At 42.4% G+C, this 19,655-nt stretch overlaps 1 protein-coding gene across 2 annotated transcripts in view; it reads right to left on the bottom strand.

Moving 5' to 3' along the window:
* The window catches only part of COL4A3 (collagen type IV alpha 3 chain), a 136,570-nt gene that overhangs the window by 65,781 nt on the left and 51,134 nt on the right, over positions 1–19,655 (bottom strand). For both annotated transcript variants that reach the window (XM_086719792.1, XM_086719793.1), the window contains exons 2-3: positions 4,765–4,821; positions 2,526–2,615 (exon numbers count right to left, since the gene is read on the bottom strand). In XM_086719792.1, the coding sequence (XP_086575918.1) occupies positions 2,526–2,615; positions 4,765–4,821 (147 nt within the window). The remainder of the gene's footprint in view (positions 1–2,525; positions 2,616–4,764; positions 4,822–19,655) is intronic.

The following is a 19,655-nucleotide window of genomic DNA, read 5'->3' as shown; positions in this document are numbered from 1 at the left end:
AAATATTTATCGGAAAGGACAAACAAAAATTCAGACAAACCCCTGCTACTCCATGTGGGGGGGGGGGGTCAGGGGGGCCCGTAGCATTAGCATCACCTGGAAGCTTGTTAGCAAAGCAGGCTCTCAGGTCTCCCCCATCTCTCAGACGGGTTGACTCAGAATCTACATTTTGACAAGGTTAGAAAATGATTCGTGTTCACACTGACGCCTGTGAAGAGCTGCTGTAAAAGCCCCACGTTAGCCAGACAGCTGCTGAAGTCTGATAAGGATAATGATACAGTTACAATGGGGGATGAGAACAGCAGCCAATATTTCTGTGCATGAAAAACACTTTATTAGCAAAATGGGCCTGGCACGCACAAATAAATAAATAGCAAAGCAAGAACTGCCTGAACCAGAGATAAACTAGCTTCGGGCATCTAATAAATACAGTTTAGAGGCCTTGTTTCTTAGGGAATTACCTTAAATGGAGACTGTCTGAACCAGGCCACTTGGTGGGAAAGTTCCATTGTCCAAAAGCTGTTTTTATCATTCCTGGGACTTTCAGTACGTTTTGGTATTTTTTTATTTTTTATTTTGAGAAAGGGGTTGTTACAGAGCCTTCTGAGATTGGATGGTCAAGGCTAAGGTGGGCCTTCACCGAGGAGGTGGAATTTTGCTTGTCTATGTTCCCCTCCCCTGCTGGATGCTCTGTGTTATGATGCAGAAGACTCAAGAGTGACTAGGTTTTATGTCCCCATTAGAAATGTTCTTCATGCATAAAATACTTAAAATTAAGAGTGGAAATTTTTTAGCCTGAAAACTCCATTTGGTCAGGTTTAATAGGCTCTAATTGTCTGCCTTGGATCAAATTATCTTTTGTGTGGCTACATTGATAAAGCACACTGTCGTCCTATACGAACTCCATGACACATGATACACAGATATTCTTTTCTTTTCTTTTCTTTTTTATATGTTTTATTTATTTTTGAGAGAGTAGAGGAGGGGGAGGGGCAGAGAGAGAGAGAGAGAGAGAGAGAGGATCTGAAGCAGGCCGTCAGCACAGAGCCAGATGCAGGGTTTGATCTCAAGAACCGAGAGATCATGACCTGAACCAAAGTCGGATGCTTAACCAACGGACTCACCCAGGCGCCCCTACAATTATTATTTTAACTGATTGCAGGCTTCTCTAAAGAAACGCCAAGGTAACAAGCAGAGTGGGTGCAGAGAACAAAACAAAAAGGAAAGAATTGGCTTGGGGTTGATCCAAGTCCAGAATTGAAGCAAATTCATTTTATTAGTGAAATGGATGAATATCCCAGGCCACACCCTGGAGGAAGGCAGAGGGATGGTCAGAGACTGAATGGGTCTGAATTCAGACACTAAACGTCCAGCATCTGGATGACTTTTTTCAAAATTAGGGTCAGAAGAAAGAGAAATGGAGAAAAAGCACATAAATGAATTGGAGAGACATGAAGCGGAAGAATTCACGGAAAAACCACAAAATTTTGCATGTTTCTTCGAACATACAGATGTGGGTTTAGTTTCTTTGGTTACAGGAATTTGATTCTGGCATCATATAAAACCAGATTTGAACTCTGATCTTGCCACCTTTCACTGTGGAGTCCAGGATGAGTTAATTATGGGCTCCCGAGTGTCAGTTTCCTCATCCCTAGAATGGAGATGAGAATATGAGTCACCGTAGTCAGGATTTCTGGGACCGATGTGAAGAGTAAACGAGATACAGTCCAGAGTAAACGTCCCAATGCTTCACATGGAATAGAGTCGCAGTAAATGTTGCCTGTGATTACCACTTAAGTATACCACACATTTGGGAAATTTAAAAAGACTCTGCAGGGATCAGTGACAATTATCTTTCAGAGCTTATTAGTTAGTGCATAGCTTGCTGGAGGCCAGCAGTCAGGGGAACAACCACGTGAGTGCAGGAGAGCCCAGGCTTAAGTTTAGCTAATGTCCACAGCAGGAAAGAGCCATCAGCAAATCTAGTGGTTATGTAGTTATTTAGCAAATCCTCTAGGGTATTTATTTAAACAAAGCCCTTTGTTGTATCACAGACTTTAGGATAAAAATGTGTGATGAGTTGAGAAAGAGGGACCCATGAAAAAAGAGAAGGGTGTGGCAAAAAGAAGAGTATCCGAGGAAGGAGAATTCCAGAAACAAGGAAAGACAAGTGTTTCAAGAAGAGAGCGATCCGCAGGGTGTGAAACAAAGCAGAAGGGTGCGGGTCAGATAAGGACACAAAAGTCATGGGTGATTTCTGCAGGAATGTTTTCAGGGCAGGAGGACCAGAGGCAAATTATTGCCGGCTGGAGAGTGAATAGTAAGTGGGGTTAGTTTGTTTTTTTAAATCCTGACAGAGAAAGGAAAGACAGGGGGAGGGATGGCAATCCTTTGCTTACAGGACTTGAAAGATCTAGGGGAAATTTCATATTTGTATGGGGAACATCTGCATGCTTAAGGACTGAAAGAGAAAAGCTAACATCAAAAAGAAAGGGATGGCCAAGAGAGCTTAGAAACTGACATACCTTGGGTCCCTGCGGTCCAGGCAAGCCTTCGGGACCTGGGAACCCCTTCTGGCCAGGAGAACCAGCGGGTCCAGGAAAGCCCTTCTCCCCCTGTTAAAACCAGAACAAGATAAGAAACACACAGAATAGCACCGCCCAGCAACAAACACACCCACAACCGTTGCTTTCTTTTCTTTACAACTTAATGATAACATTTGGCACGTATTTTTTCCTTGGCTCAATAAAATTCGCACTCAGCAGTCAGCATAACAGTAAGTGGAAGGCTACCAGCTGTTAGCATTTGTCTGTAGTCTTGCAAGCGATTGCCTTTGGTCTGGTAGGAACTACTTTTCCCCAAAAGGTGGGGCTACACAGAGCAGAGATTAAGAGAAAGGGAGTCGGGAACTGGGGGTGGGAAGCCCAAATAGAAAGCTGAGACTGTTTGCTGGGAGATGGCGAGAGAGTGAGGCTAAGGCTCAAGAATGTGTTTGGGGAGTGTGCATAATTGCTGTGGTAGCTTGAAAAGAACAACGTGCAGGCTATCAGTTTTAGTCCTTTCTTGATTACACAGGAATTAGTAATCCAATCTATTTGTGTAGGAGATGCAGGAGATATCAAGAGTGGCATAACCAAAAGGGTGAGCGGAATAGTTTTTTTTAGAAAGAGTTAGATGCTATTATGACAAAGCCCTTAGTAACTAGCGAAAATAATTTAGGCCCAGTGCATCACGTGGTTCTACCAACAAATAATTTTCCCGACGTGGATCCTGGGATTTCACTCTAATAGTAAAGGTCGCTGGCTGATTCAGTCAATTTAATTACACCACTGGCAAATTAAATTAAAAAAAAAAAGAGAGATCAAGTTGGCTATTTCATATTGTTGTGTGTACACAGCCACATCCCATAAAAAGAAACAAAAGAATTTGCTACACCCCTCCCCAAACCCAGTTACCCACACACATTCTAGAGTAGCCTCTTACACATAGCAGGGACTCAATAAATTCTTGAATGCAAGAATAAATCCCAGCTCTCCAACACGGATCTGAGTATATACATTCATAGTTGCAGGGAAAAACCTAACTCAAACTACACACCAATTATAGAATAACTGGAAATAAATGTAATAATTATTATAGTTAGTATATAAACTATATGTAAATCATTTTATCTAAAGAGCTAGAAGCATGTTCTAAAATATTTTTAGTCACCCTTCACTATTGTTAAGCAATTCATTAGCATCCCGGAGGAAAGGGTTTTGTAAACAAAGAAAAAACTTTAGTTCTGCCTCTGTCTTAATTATCACAAATTGCAAGTTAATGGAGCGAATTAATGAGATTTCATGGCATTCTTTTTTTTCTTGAAGTCTGCAATGGAGCTACAGGTTTCCCCCCCGCTATCCGAAAGCACAGAGTTCCTACGAAACTTTTCTCAAACTGAAATGGTACAAAGCAAAGAGTATCCCCGCTTTCTAAAAGTTCGAATTACACCATTTCGCTTTTGTGAAAAACTTACATTAGTATGGTAATTTTTTTTCACAGAAGCAAAAATCCTCTTTGGAGATCTCTTGCTTAGCAGAAACAAAGGTCAAGGTCGGTCTTTCCTAAAAAACGAATTGGCGCCAGGCGAGCTTTCAGAAAGCGGGGGGCACCTGTACTTCTTCCTCGTGCTGAATTTTGGCCTCAACCAGAGTGCTGCTGCAGGATTCGTTCACTAGGGGGCGCGCCTGCACCAGTGCTGCAGGACTCAAGTCTGCGGATGTCAATGTCTGGGTCAAAGTGAGTGAACAGAGCTGTTTCCAGTTGTTCTTTCGTGTTTATCAACATTGTAAATAGGGTTATACATATAGACGCATTCTTATAAATCTTTCTTTTTTGCTAACAGACCAAAAGAGTTAGAGTTTAACTGACGGTATTCACACCAGTTGTCTGAAACTTTCTAGAAGGCTTTCTTTTCTTTTTTTTCCTTTTTCCTTTTTCCTTTTTCCTTTTTCCTTTTTCCTTTCCTTTCCTTTCCTTTCCTTTCCTTTCCTTTCCTTTCCTTTCCTTTCCTTTCCTTTCCTTTCCTTTTTTTTCTTTTCTTTTCTTTTCTTTTCTTTTCTTTCTTTCTTTCTTTTGGTTAATGTTTATATATGATTTCTTTAAAATTTGATTTGGGGAATGGAATAACACATTGTGGGTCTTTCTGCTATTAGGCAAAGAAGAGTGAATTCTTGGATGAGCTCTGCAGAGGAAAAAAAGCAATATTTAAGATTTTGTTTTTACCTTCTCTCCTTTGATCCCATCACAGAAGCACTGGCCTTTATCTTTACAGACACAGCCCTAGGAAAAAGGGAAAAAAGAAAGAGTTTTGTTTAACAACAACTTAATAAATCCTGACTGGCAGGGCAAAAGCAAACATATTTTTCTGTTCTTTGAGCATTAAACACTATTCGTTAGGAGCCACGTGATACTGGGGCAACATTATCAACAGAAATAGAGTCGAAAAGTGAGACGTTGCATGTAGGAGAACTCTCGGGTGAGTGTACATCATTTTTATCAAATGTAGGAATTTTAAGCTATGCGAAATACAAAAGTCATCTATCCTTTTTTTCAGGATAATGTATCATTGAACCACATGAAATTGACATAATTGTAAGCAGAAAGTGGTCTAATGTTGGCAAATTTCTTAGGTTTAACATAATGTACATATATGCATATGCGTATATGAACTGGTCATATCTTCCATAGGTGACTCGAACGGTTTCTTTTCCTGAAATGATGTTCAAGACTGAGAAAAGGTGATCAGTATCCACCATGTGTCTTTAAGGGGAACAATCTAACTCACTAATGTTGGTATCAAAACGTTCTTACTTTAAAACAAAACCAAAAATTTAGCTGGGAGCTTGGGACCTCTTATCCTGTCTAAGTGGTCATTGGGACACAGTTTAAAACCTATGTACCTGCCAACTCTAATAAAGGTCAATTTTTAAAAATTTCTCTGCCAGCAGAGGAACAAAAAAGTAGTTTAGAATACTGGATTTGCAATGTGTTTTGATACATGTTCTATGTTTATATATTTATCTTTTTCAGTTTTTTTTTCCTTCGGGTTAGTATTAACTGAGAACTAGTTTGCTTTCCACAGGAAAAGGATATTAATTGACAGCAAAAGGCAGGGCAAGTCTAGGGCATGTGCTGGCTGGTTGGTAGGAAAAATAAAAGAGAGATAGCCTCAGATATTTCCAAAGTGGAAGATCCTATTTACGCAATTAAAATAAGATACACAAGCGAAAACATCCTCAGTTAAATATATTTCCTGAGACTAGGGCAGTAGGCTATGTTGCCCTTCAAGGAAAGGAAGTGTATAGTAATTTTCAGATGCCACATTTATATACCTCACAATTTATATGAATGGAGAGTGACTGATTGAAAAGGAAAATCTATATTCTCCCCAAGGGTTGGATATTTGGTATTTTTTAGAAGGCTGCATTTTTCTGACTTTCTTCCCAGATGTTTGGGGTCAAGTCATACCCTGACTGAATTGTTCAATCTTATCTTTCTAGAGTTTTAAGCTTTTATGCTCATTTCAGTCACATACTTAAGCACACTCCATGAAAGCAATAGTTTCAAAGTGTGGATCCCCAGACCAGCAGCATCCGCATCACCTGTGAACTTGTCAGAAATGCAAATTATTGGCCCTACCCCAGACCCGCTGAATCAGAAACCCTGGGGGTGCGTCTCACTATTCTGTTTTAATAAACTCTCGATTCTGATACCACAGCTCTAAATTAGCATCTAAAATCTGAGTCTGCAAGATAGAGCTCATTCTCTGTTTCTGAACACTAGATCATGTGAGACACGAATTTGCACATCTGTTTTTTTTGTTTGCCATGTCTTTCTTCCTGTCATTCCAAGCAAGTAGTCAGGATTTTGTGTCCCTTACTTCAGGGATGCTTTTGTCACTTGGGGGAAAGCAAAAGCTTCCTGAAGACAAGAGTCCTTCTGGCTTTTGTTTCTGTTTTAAATATCTGCTGACAGTTGGTCCCAAGAGTGGAGGGTCACGCAAGCAGCTCCCACACAGCCTCTGGAGGGGGCAGCAGGGCCTCAATAAGGAGTCTGAGTCCCACATCCAGGGAGAGCACCAGGCATTGGGCAAGAAAGCTCAACCCTCCCAAGGACCCAATGCTCTATTTCAAATGGTGATGGCAGGCCACTGTTTTCCAATGGACATTGAGCATATCTGATTCTTCCGCCTCCCAGATACAACACAGCACGTTCTGAGAATCTCTGAACCACGGGTAATCCTCTAACCTCTGAGAAGGTGCATGGAAGCCATGAGATAGGCCAAATTAATTTTATTTCTCAAAGTAAAAGCCATATTTGCCATACATTACTGGAAATCTGTCAATGTCAGTTTGAACAAAGAAGTGTTTGCCGAACTCCCTCAAATGCAATCAGGTCCTCCTTCTTGTTTGCTCCCATGGACCACTTGTAGTTATGTTTAATGTATATTTCCCCTAACGCCCCTAGGCCCTAAGAGGGAAGGAATTAGAGTCTTCTTCACGCTAGTAGCCGTGGTGTTTAATAAATCCTGGATAAACACTTGTGGACTAATTGAATGGGTCAATGGGTTGATGGAAAACTGGTAATTTGTTTGTATCCTATCTGGACCTGGAATTTCAAGGTATTTGAATCATATGACTATTGTCACGCTGCCATGACTAAGACATTTTCTCTGCGCATGAATTAGGCAAAACTATGGTTGAAGTGGCAAAAAATGAAATAGAAGGTTTGGCTATTTTACTACATGTTAAAATTAACAAAGGCTAATTAGTTGTCAGTTGCTTGCACTTAAAAATATTTTTTAAAATTTTAAAACCCTGGGAAGAATCAAAAAATAGTGCAATGAACCCTTATGTATCTTCTCATCAGGTGTGGCAACTGTTACCATCTCTCTCTCTCTCTCTCTCTCTCCCCCTCACACACTCACATGCACACATGCTCTTTTTGCCAAACCATTCAAAAGTAGACTACAGACACCATGATACTTCGCCACTAATGTTTCTGCGTGCAACTCCCCCAAACAAGAGTATGTTCTTATCCAGTTGAAACATCATTCCTGAACCTACAAAATCAAGACTAATGCAGTAACTTCAGGCTACTAGTTTTTTTTTTTTTTTTAATTTTTTTTTTCAACGTTTATTTATTTTTGGGACAGAGAGAGACAGAGCATGAACGGGGGAGGGGCAGAGACAGAGGGAGACACAGAATCGGAAACAGGCTCCAGGCTCCGAGCCATCAGCCCAGAGCCTGACGCGGGGCTCGAACTCACGGACCGCGAGATCGTGACCTGGTTGGAGTCGGACGCTTAACCGACTGCGCCACCCAGGCGCCCCCAGGCTACTAGTTTTAAAGTTAGACCTTATACACGATTCTTGATGACCATTAGAAAATGGGAAGCTGTTTAATTTGTAGCAAATCTTTCATTTCATACCATAGATTTGGTCTCGATCAATACTTTTACCTATAACCAATACATGAAGCCATATCCCAACCAGTGACCGTCACAGTTCTAAGGAAGAATCCTTAGGACTCACACGGGTGGTATTATTCAGGGGTTGGGTGTGGAGCTCTCTGTGTCTGACCATACTGTTCCTTTGAGTTCCCTCTTGCCTGGGGTCTGGCTTCTTATCATCACCCATAGTGACTCTGCTCCCCCTTTCTGATCATCAAAACCACAGTTCCTGAGTTTTTACATGATTATCCTTCAGTTTGGATCTTGAAACATTGGGGGCAACATATTTAGCTTTTGTTTGCATTTGGTTTCATTGTCTTTACATTAGGGTAAAAGCCCTGTTTGATGGTTCAAAAACATCTGGTTAACTGAAAAAGTTTGTTAAAGCGAGAAAGCAGAAACAAACGAACAAACAGGTCCATGAACATGTTAGACATTTTATAACTTACAACATATACGTCTACACCAATTCTTCAGTCTTATGAAAGAGGGTCCAGGTCTTTTCCTTGGGAATGGGTCTGCTGTTGGAATTCTGTGACGTCATTCTTGCTAAGTCACACCCATAATGCACCACTGACAATGTCAACTTTTGCTTTCTTTGAAACAGACCAATTGCTGAAAGATGCTTATGGAGCCATCTGAGTAGAGTTCTAGATATCAAACGAGGTTCTTCTCTAACTTCTTAAATGTTTTCTCAGCCACACTTAATTGGATAGCAGTTTTTCTATCATCTGATTAAACCTTTCAACCTAGTTGTCACAGCAATCCAAGTGTTATGCATTTGTATTTAACCAATTTGGCATTTAATATTCCATGAAATTCCTTTGTTATAATAATATGTACAACTGGCAGAAACCACTAACTCTTGGCAATCATAAAACTCCACCAATGGAATAAGCATATGAATAGCATATAAGCATATGCTAGTGTGAGGGAGAAGCCTAAGGGATGGGTCTCAGGTGGGCAGTGCCAGTGGGCATCGACTGGTCTGTTATGGAGCAGACATGGAGAGTTCTGGTCAGTCCAGGAGTCACTCAAAAGCAGAGTCATTGAGAGAGGATCTACTGTACTCTCTATTCATCCATCATGTCACCCACATGCAGGTGGTCATTACTGTTGCCAAGACTCCAGAGCCAGGTCCAGGGCTATTTCTATGCCTGGGTTAGCAGAGATGTTCCCAAACTGTTCCAGCTTTAATTTGCAGTTAAAGTGGCAAGGCATGGCCTGCCTATATATCTGCAAAATTGGACTGACTAGGACTTCAGAGAATGTGACAATTTTGCTGACATGTGGATGCTCCACCTGATTAAATAAGCTCAAAATTGTAGTCAGGCCCACTCTCTGGCAGCTGTTCAACTGCTGCTTTAGAAGCAAGTATTGCCCGTGTGATACAGTGGAGAGCCCTGGGCAGGGCCATGGAAATTAGGCACTTCGCTTTCTGGAGGACAATGACAGTAACCCCAGACTCAAGAGAGTCATTTCTCTTTTTCAGAATCTTTTCTTTTTTAATGTTTATTTATTTTTGAGAAAGAGACAGAGAGACAGAGACAGACAGAGCATGAGTGGGGGAGGAACAGAGAGAGAGAGAGAGAGAGAGAGAGAGAGAGAGAGAGAGAATCTGAAGCAGGCTCCAGGCTCTGAGCTGTCAGCACAGAGCCCAATGCAGGGCTTGAACTCTCAAACCGTGAGATCATGACCCGAGCCGAAGTCAGATGCTTAACTGACTGAGCCACCCAGGAGCCCCAAGAGAGTCATTTCTCTTAATTAAACTGTTTTTCCTCAATTAATTTTTAAATTTGCAAATGTATTTGAATAATTCAAATAGATTATTTAGCTAAAAGATAGAGGGGCTATATTTTCATTTTCATTGAGTTTGATCCACTTTTTTGGACTCACCTTTGAAACACCATGGAATGTTGTTCCATGGTAGAATAGAATATGACCCATTACTTTCTATTCAAATGCTGTATCACTTAAAAGCAAGAGTGGCCAAATGCTACTAACCATTAAGAAAGCATAACTGATGGATATTTCTTAAGTAACATCTTTATGATTTTTCCTCTTCCAATAGTCAAGTACCTCTTAGTTTCCATATACCTTAATCAAGTAAGAAATCATTTCTCATGAGTGGAAAGCTCTTAATAAGTATTTTATGGGTTTTCTCACCCTGCTAACCATTAACACATCAGGAAGTGATCCAAGATTACATGACGGCTCAGCGCTTTTGCCTATTAAATAGTTAAACTTGTGAGAATAATTCATATAAAGGTCACATGCACTTTTTACAACCTCACTTAAAAGGCAAAATAAACTTCAATAGTAGAGAATCTTAAAAGGTTTAGAAGTCCAGAAATCACAGTTCTTAGGCCAGATCTACATAGGATCTATTCCTCGATTTGCCAGCTATGAACTGGAGCTTTGGACAAATTACTTAATCCTCCCAAGTTACCTCTTTGAAGATGGAAGACATTAACATCTATCCTGCAGTGTTTTTGTGAGGACGATTTGAGATGCTGTGTCAATACGGAGCTTGCAGAATGCCCTGTATTCAGTAAAAGACTCAGTCAAAGGGGGACCCCCCTCTTTCTCCTTCTCCTTTCTTGCTGCAATACTCTAGGCCAAAGGACACACACGCTATTGTCTGATCCTTCCTACCATCATCCCGTCTAGCCGCCATCTTGTCTGACATTTCCTCCCGAAGTTGTTTGTCCAATGCCAATGAATTGGTCCCGATTCCAACAGCAAGAGTAAGAGAGATTGAAAAGCCAACTGCTGTTAAGCTGCAAATGAATTAAGTAGTATTTGTTACTAGTACTCTCAGAGTATACCAAATATATTAGTTGACATCATTTGTCCATGAGCGCAGATATAATTTATTTTACTTGTTTAGTAAAATATTGGTTGGAAACCCCAATGACACTTGATGCTTCTACATGACAGGTGCCAAGTCAAGTGTATTATACAAAGGCAGCAGGCACTTCCTGGAAGGCTGATCTCAGCTGCTCTCACACTCTTCTTTTTGTCTCAGCTCCTGGATCACCCATGGATCACCCATGGATCACCCATGGATCACCCATGGATCACCCATGGATCACCCATGGATCGCCCGCACATTGCCTTCTCTTCCTGGCATTGTGGCAGAAGGATTAAGGGCACTGGTTCGAGGACACACTTCCTGAGTCTACATCCCAGCTCTGCCAAATCACTCGTACAGTTTTAGGTGATCTCTAGTGCCTCAGTTTCCACATCTGTAAAATGGGGTCAAATGGGTGAATATCGGTAAAGCACTTGGAGGAGTATGTGGCATGCTTACTGAAGGCTGTGAAGGAAACCAGAATGTGTCAGCCCAAATATGCCTCTATGACATAAAAAATTACTTTGAATTGTAAGCAATTAAAAAGCAGTGAGTGCAGAGAAGGCTCCCCCTTTTCTGTGCAAAGGCAAGAAATAAACTCTCATTTGACTGGAGATGAATTCTTACCGGTCCAGAGGCAGCATCAGAGGAATCTGAAAATAAACCTTATCCTCCTAGTTACTCCTGCACCATTTACTAGCTCTCCCCAAAACCCCTTTGTCTTGTTAATTCTTCACAAATTTATTACTTCTTTGTCTAAAAGGTATAAAAGCTTCCTGCTCTGTTCACTTCTTTGGTTCTTCACTCCCTTGTGAGGGCTCCCATGCACATGTAAAATTTTAATGAAATGTGTGTGATTTTCTCCTGTTAACCTGTCTTTGTCAGTTTAGTTTTTAGACCCAGCCAGGGGCTCTAAGAGGGTCAAGGAGAAGGGTGCCTGAGGGGCTCAGTTGGTTAGGCGTCCGACTTTGGCTCAAGCCATGATCTCACCGCTTGTGAGTTCGAGCCCCACATCGGACTCTGTGCCGACAGCTCGGATTCTGTGTCTGTCTCTCTCTGCCCCTCTTCTGCTCGCGCTCTCTCTCTGTCTCACTCAAAAATAAACATTAAAAAAAAAATTAAAAAAAATTAAAGAGGGTCAAGGAGAACTTTTTCCTCCCCTACAGCTCTTACTTGGGCTATCAACAGTGTGGGCAATTACTAATTTATTAATTTAATACCGCTACTTAAATGCCCATGCGTTGAGGGCTTACTCTGTTTTCCAGACTGCAAGTAGAAACGATGTGTCACAATTCCTTCTATCTCCCCAGCGCTGGCAGGCGGCAGACATTTATGAACTCCTTTTGCTCTTAAAACAAATAAAGACGGTAACTACGCACATGCATTTGTATTAGTCATTAACAGGCCGGGAGATACTTTCCAAATAATCTTGGGTGTTGCCTCTCTCTACCCTTAAAACCCCGTATGCCCATCGTACGTGTATTCCCGTGGAACACAAGTGGCCTTCCCTGCCTGCCCCCCAACCCCCGCCCCCAGCCTCGCCTCCCCCACGCCCAGCCCAGCCCGGTTTAGTGTAAGGGGAAGTTGGCAACGGTCAAAGCTGGTTAACACTCTACTGAGCAGGTCTGTTGATTCTGCATTATGATTATTGATCCTTTGCCCAGCCAATGGCCTGAGGCGAACGTTTTTGTGCGTGAAAAGAGCTGACCAAGTGTGGCTGACTGGGCCAGACAGGCTCCATGAGCTGGGCTTTGCAGGGCCCCTCTGTCCCGCGTCTGCCTCAAGCAACGGACCATGAGCCTTGGCAGTGTGCCCTCCAGTGAAGGAGAAAGACGCCCGTGCCCCGCTCTCTCGGTGGCCCCTTCTTCCCCACCCAGGAGCCGCTGCCACCACACTTGGGTGTCACAGAAATCTCACTGGAGCTGCCACTTGCTATCTTTCAACCCCTGTCCGGAGACACATCACTAGTCTAGACATCTAAATCAGCCACCCGTTTCTGATTTTCTGGACAGCAGCGGGCAGGCAGATTGCTGGCTCTGACAAAGAAAGTGGCAGTCAGAGGTCTCTGGTACAGTGGGGAACGAGTCCAGTAAGAAAGTTGCGTCCACCTCGTGTAAGGCAGTGAGTCCCTCGTGTAAGGGATTCCCATCTCTCGTCATTAACTCCAGGTATTTTTCTTTTTGCTTGTCCTAAAAGGTGTCGAATCCAGTAGGACTAAGAGGCCTTCGCCATTGACGGGAGATTGATGGACTCTGAAGGGTCCCATGATAAGGATGCTGGAGAGGAAATGAACTTTGATCGGTCCTATAATGATTTCAGTAGTTCACGTGTTTTGAGCAGTGTTTTGAGCAGATGGCACTGCTCAGGTTCTCTGCCTCGTGCATGACCTCATTTACATCTGGTAACAATTCTGTGAGGTGGGTCCTAGTATTAGCCCCCCCACCCCCCTTGTAGCAAAGAAAACTGGGCTGTCAGAAGCGACAGGTAGTTACGAATGGAGCTGGGGGGATCTGCATCCAGGTTTGACCCAGAGCCATATTCTCAACCATTATGCTGTATTTAATGATCGGCTGGCTTTTCGGGCCACTGAGGCATTGGCGGAGGGACTCAGATGTAGCTCTTCCCCTCACCCTGCCGCTGTGCCCCCAACGATGGGATGTAAAATCCCAATGACAAACATAACATGGTAGTTCATGAAATTTGCAGTATAAATCAGGAATTGGCACACTGCACTCCACAGGCCAAATCCAGCCAGCCATCTGTTTCTATACTGCTTCTGAGCTAAGAATGGTTTTTATATTTCCTTTTTTTTAAATTTTCAAATAGTTAAAAAAAATAAAAAGAAAAATAATCTTTTGTAACGTGAAAATTATATGAACTTCAAATTTCAGTATCTATAAACAAAGTTTTATATTTTGTTAATAAAAACTCTTATATGTGTTTGGGGCGCCTGGGTGGCTCAGTTGGTTAAGCGTCTGACTTCGGCTCAGGTCATGATCTTGCAGTTTGTGAGTTCGAGCCCCATATCGGGCTCTGTGCTGACAGCTCAGAGCCTGGAGCCCGCTTCGGATTCTGTGTCTCCTTCTCTCTCTGCCCCTCCCCCACTTGCACTCTGTCTCTCTGTCTCTCAAAAATACATAAACATTAAAAAAATTTTTTTAATAAAAAAATAAACATACTTGTATGTGTTTTCTCCCTTGTTCTACAGGTATCTGCATAGTATCCTTAATGTTGCCTCTTAGCCCACAAAGCCTAAAATAGTTGCTAACTGACCCTTTATAGAGAAAGCTTGTTAAACCCTGGTGTAATTTATCTTAACTACATTTTTTTCTGTGACCATATAAAAGTTAGAGTAAAAAATTAAGAATGAAATGGAAGAAGGGACCCCTGGGTGGCTCAGTCGGTTAAGAATTCAACTTCAGCTTTTGTCATGATCTCGTGGTTCATGAGTTCGAGCCCCACGTAGGGCTCTGTGCTGACGGCTCAGAGCCTGGAGCCTGCTTTGGATTCTGTGTCTCCCTCTCTCTCTGCCCCTCCCCAATCATGCTGTGTCTCTCTCTCTCAAAAATAAACATTTTTTTTTAGTAAAAAAATAGAAACGGAAGAAGAGATCAGTTCTGAGCTCCACTGAGAGACAGGGTCTGGCACCTGAGAACAGCAGATGGGAGTCTCTTCCCCCTTCCCTCCCTTCTTTGCTTCCCCTTCCTGCCACCACACTTTAGTCCAAGGGTTCGTTGTAGGGGAGGAGAGCATAAGTAATGCAATTTGGGGGTTGGAAGAATCCAGAAGATCATCTAATCCAGAAGTTCCTTATATTTGGACTTCACAGAGCAGGAAAAAAAAATTAATGGAGATCAACATCAGATTGTCTTATTCATAATTTGCTATGTAAGCATGACAACTACATTCGGTAGCCGTGCCTGAGCTAACAGTAAATCGGTCATCTACTCCCATCATTCCATTAGAAAACAACAAATTAAAATGCTGTAAAGGAGGCAAGTAAATGCTCACAGAATACAAGATGCTCCTTTATTTTTTAATGTTTATTTATTCTTTTAAAAAAAATTTTTTTTAACATTTATTCATTTTTGTTTTTTTTTATTTATTTTTTTTTTTAAATTTTTTTTTTCAACGTTTTTTATTTATTTTTGGGACAGAGAGAGACAGAGCATGAACGGGGGAGGGGCAGAGAGAGAGGGAGACACAGAATCGGAAACAGGCTCCAGGCTCCGAGCCATCAGCCCAGAGCCTGACGCGGGGCTCGAACTCACGGACCGCGAGATCGTGACCTGGCTGAAGTCGGACGCTTAACCGACTGCGCCACCCAGGCGCCCCAACATTTATTCATTTTTGAAAGGCAGAGAGAGACAGAGTGAGAATGGGGGAGGGGCAGAGAGAGAGGGAGACACAGAAACAGAAGCGGGCTCCAGGCTCTGAGCCGTCAGCACCCGACGCGGGGCTCGAACTCACGGACCGAGAGATCATGACCTGAGCCGAAGTCGGCCGCTCAACCGACTGAGCCACCCAGGCGCCCCTAATGTTTATTTATTCTTGAGAGAGAGACAGACAGACAGAGAAAGAGCATGAGCAGGGGAGGGGCAGAGAGAGAGAAGGAGACACAGAATCCGAAGCAGGCTCCAGGCTCTGAGCTGTCAGCACAGAGCCTGACGTGGGGCTCGAACTCACGGACCGCGAGCTCATGACCTGAGCCGAAGTGGGATGCTTAACCCACTGAGCCACCCAGAGGCGCCCCACAAGGTGCTCCTTTAAAGTCAAAGTGACATTTACTTCATAAACAGTATCCACACTGTTCTTATGTTTCTCATTTACTTGGTCTGGTGAAAGTCTACACTGTCCAACACAGGCACGACTTTGGAAGCCCTAGCCTCATCACAGCTGTCTCCTCTCTTTCACCCACCTGTCTTTTGGTCACCCACTATCTGCTCAGAGACCCACCGCTGCCTGGTTGTCTCTCTGAGGGCATCAGCAAGCTAATCTCACACAGTGTACTGCATGCTAATTAATTAATTTTTTATATGCTTTGTAACTAACACATTTTTTTTTTTACCAATAAATGCCTCTTCACACACACACACACACACACACACACACACACGCACACACCCACACACACACACATCCCTCCCATAAATGCCACAACTGGTAGAAAATTCAAACTCCAGACCGAGAGGTGAGACACATGTTGGGGCAGATGGGGCCCCTCAGTGCGCATGCCTGGTTTGCCATGTAGGCCCACGTCTTCCAGAAAGTATCTTTGATGCTATTATTGGTTTAAAAGAGTAGCTTGCACATGCAACTCGTCTCCTCCTTTTTTGTTTGACAATCGGGGAAAAGGCACAGTCGAACACGGCAGGTCTGCGTTCTTGCTCATCTCTCCAGGGATGCTACCTCTGAGGGGAGACAGTCTTCCTGGAGAAGCTGCCCTTAGCTCTTGTCTGTGTGGAGGATGATCATGTGCCTTTCAGTACTTCCACAAGCTGTCATCTGGCTCATTATACCAACTGTTGATAGCAAATCTAAAGTGAATTTAAAAGTTTTGTGTTTTTCAGCCTTGGGTTCTGGGAGAGTTGCGAGAAGTTTTGGGTTTTTTTTTTAAAAGGTATTTATTTATTTTTGAGAGAGAGAGGGAGAGAGAGAGCATGGGGGAGAGGCAGAGAGAGAGGAGAGAGAGAATCCCAACCAGGCTTCACATTGTCAGCATGGAGCCTGATCTGGGACTTGAAGTTATCATAAACCATGAGATGGCAACCTGAGCCAAAATCAAGAGTCTGACGCTTAACCAACTAAGCTACTACCCACATGTCCCAATTAGGTTTTTAGACACTTTGCACTTAATCGCATAAATACCAGACATTTCAAGGAAATATTCATTTTCTATCTGTGAAACCTAAAAGGAACCTAAAAGGAACATAACAAGCTGAAAGTCACCCACCCATAAGACTAGGCCAGTTTTCCAAATGGAAGCCTTCTTTGGATTCTCAGTAAGACTGTGATGTGACACTATCTGAAAATATGGACACTACTTGGGTAGCAATATTATTCTGAATAATAAAGAGAAAAACAGGCTCACATGTGTATGTAGAAGTTAATCCAGGAAGATAGTTGTTTAAATACTTTCATATGTGTCTTCTTGTATGTGTGTGTGTGTGTGTGTGTGTGTGTGTGTGTGTGTGTGTGTGTGAAAAACCAGAATAAGATGATGGATAAAGAACAAAAGATAGTAACAACCCACCAGATAAGAAAAACAGGCGAAAAGACCAAAACCAATGACATTGTCAATTGTTGGAAGCTGGATAGCCTGGGAAAGCTTTGAGTCAACTGGACCAGTACATTTGTAAATACTCTGGCACATATCCTCTGTTCCCATAAAAGATAAGACACAAAAGCAGAAAATAAAAAGGACAAACTCAAAAACAAGATAACTGTTTCTGGTGATCAAAACGCAATGGAAACACAAAGCAGTGGGACAGACTGATGCATTAGAGGCTGGACTGAGTCTAGAAGCCAACTGTGGTGCTTTGGGGTTTGGCTCCTATGCATAGCAGGGAACATTAGCCAAGAAACACCATCTTAACACGATTTGGATTGGGGTCATGAAGGAGTCCCAAAAGGGGCCATTCCAAAAGGGTGGGCACACACAGAGGAGAAAGAAAAAAGAAAAGACGAAAATTGGAATAGAGAGCTGTGGTAGCCAGTTTCCAAGATGGCCCCCAGTGATCTCTCCTCCTGGCATTCAGGCTCTTTCGTAGTCCCCTCCCATACTGAACCAGAGTTGGTCTGTACGACCAAGAGAATAGGACAACTGTGATGCACATCACTTCTGAGACTAAGTCATAAGATGACATTGTGACATCTGCTCTGTCTTGGGTTAATTGCTTTGAGGGGAGCCAGCTGCCATGTCAAGTCAAGGAGTCTTACGAAGAGGCCCATGTATTGAGGAACTGAGGTCTCTGGCAACAATCCTGTGAATGAGCTTTCTTGCAAGCCAGTCTTCCAACTCTGTCAAGACTTAGATGACTATTGCCCCAGCCTACAGCTTCTGAACCCAGTGAAGGACCTTGAGACAGCACCACCCAACTAAGCTGCTCCCAGACTCCTGACCTTCAAAAAAACGTATGAGGTGACAAATGCTTGCTATTTTATTTTATTTTATTTTATTTAAAAAAAATTTTTTTTAACGTTTTATTTATTTTTGAGACAGAGACAGAGCATGAACGGGGAGGGGCAGAGAGAGAGGGAGACAGAATCAGAAGCAGGCTCCAGGCTCTGAGCCATCAGCCCAGAGCCCAACGCAGGGCTCGAACTCACGGACCGCGAGATCGTGACCTGAGCTGAAGTCGGACGCTTAACCGACTGAGCCACCCAGGCGCCCCAAAATGCTTGCTATTTTAAAGTGAATCATTACGGGATAATATGTTAGGCAGTAATAAATAATACAGGAGTCCAACTGAAAAGTTTGATGGAAATGATAAAAGAGAAATTCAGAAATTTTCCCAAAAAGTAGGACAAAAGGAAAAGTGAACAAGAAGAAAACAAGCTCACGAGTTTTGAGGGTCAATCAGGATGTCCAGTATCTTACCAAATGGCAGTTTCAAAAAGACCAAAGAGAGAACGTTGGAGGAAATTATCAAAGAAATAATATAAGAAACAATTTTTTAAGTGAAGAAAATAAATATTCAAATTGATAAGTCCCACTAAATGTCCCCCTCTTACAAACACACCCATCAGAGGCACATTATCAAAACATTCCAGAACACTGGGGACAATGAGATTCTAAAAGGAAATAAGAAGAAGCAACAGTCACAAAAGTATCGGAATCAAAATGGCATTGGGAAAAAAATGGCATCAGATGTGTCAACAGTAATACCACAAGGGAGATGTGCATGTAGGCCTTCAGAATTCTGGGGGAAACTAATTTTCAACCTAGACTTTTATACTCACCAAATGATACATTAAGTTTGAGGAGACACAGATTATTTTCAGATATGTAATGAAGTGAAATTTTTACTATACAGGCATACTTTCATGGTTAACTATTGGAGGATGTGTTCCACCAAAGGAAAAAAAAAAAAAAAAGGAATTAGGTCAAGAAAGGGAAAGACCTGGAATCTACGAGAGAGGATCTAACTTGGATTGATTGTCTCAGGATGACCATGGTATAAATAAATAAATTGGAGCCAGAGGGTGGCAGCCCTTGGGGGGACACCAAGAAAACTGTCTGACAAGTGTGACAGTAGAACATTTAAAAACTTCAGGAAAAACAAAAGTTTGTTCAAGAAAGTTACAAACATGAAAAGCAGTGGCTTCGCAATGAAAACAATTTCTGAAATCCTACACTAATGATTTAGCCAGAAGTTTTGACATAAGCATATTGGGAAGATTTGATGAAGGAGGGTTGTAGGTCACAGATAGGTCCTCACCTACTGAGCTGCAAGTCAATAGACAGTGTTAAAATAACTCTAGAAGCCGGTTTTTCAGAATTATGGAGATAAATAAGTGGAAGAAATAGCTGGAAGGTTCAAAAGTAGTTGCCTTGGGGCGCCTGGGTGGCTCAGTCAGTTAAGCGTCTCACTTGGGCTCAGGTCATGATCTTGTGGTCTGTGGGTTCCAGCCCCGCATTGGGCTCTGTGCTGAGACTCAGAGCCTGGATCCTGCTTCAGATTCTGTATCTCCCTCGCTCTCTGCCCCTCCCCCCACTCTTCCTCAAAAATAAATAAACATTAAAAATTTTTTTAAAGTAGTTGCCTCTTTGGAGGAGAACTTGGGAGAAGGTAGGCTGGAGGGGGA

Source organism: Puma concolor, chromosome C1 (genome assembly GCF_028749965.1).
Source record: "Puma concolor isolate L17-30 chromosome C1, mPumCon1.1.hap2, whole genome shotgun sequence".
In the NCBI taxonomy this organism is placed as follows: domain Eukaryota; kingdom Metazoa; phylum Chordata; class Mammalia; order Carnivora; family Felidae; genus Puma; species Puma concolor.
The sequence above is the reverse complement of the archived record's forward strand: the minus strand, read 5'-3'. Positions and strand labels throughout refer to the sequence as shown.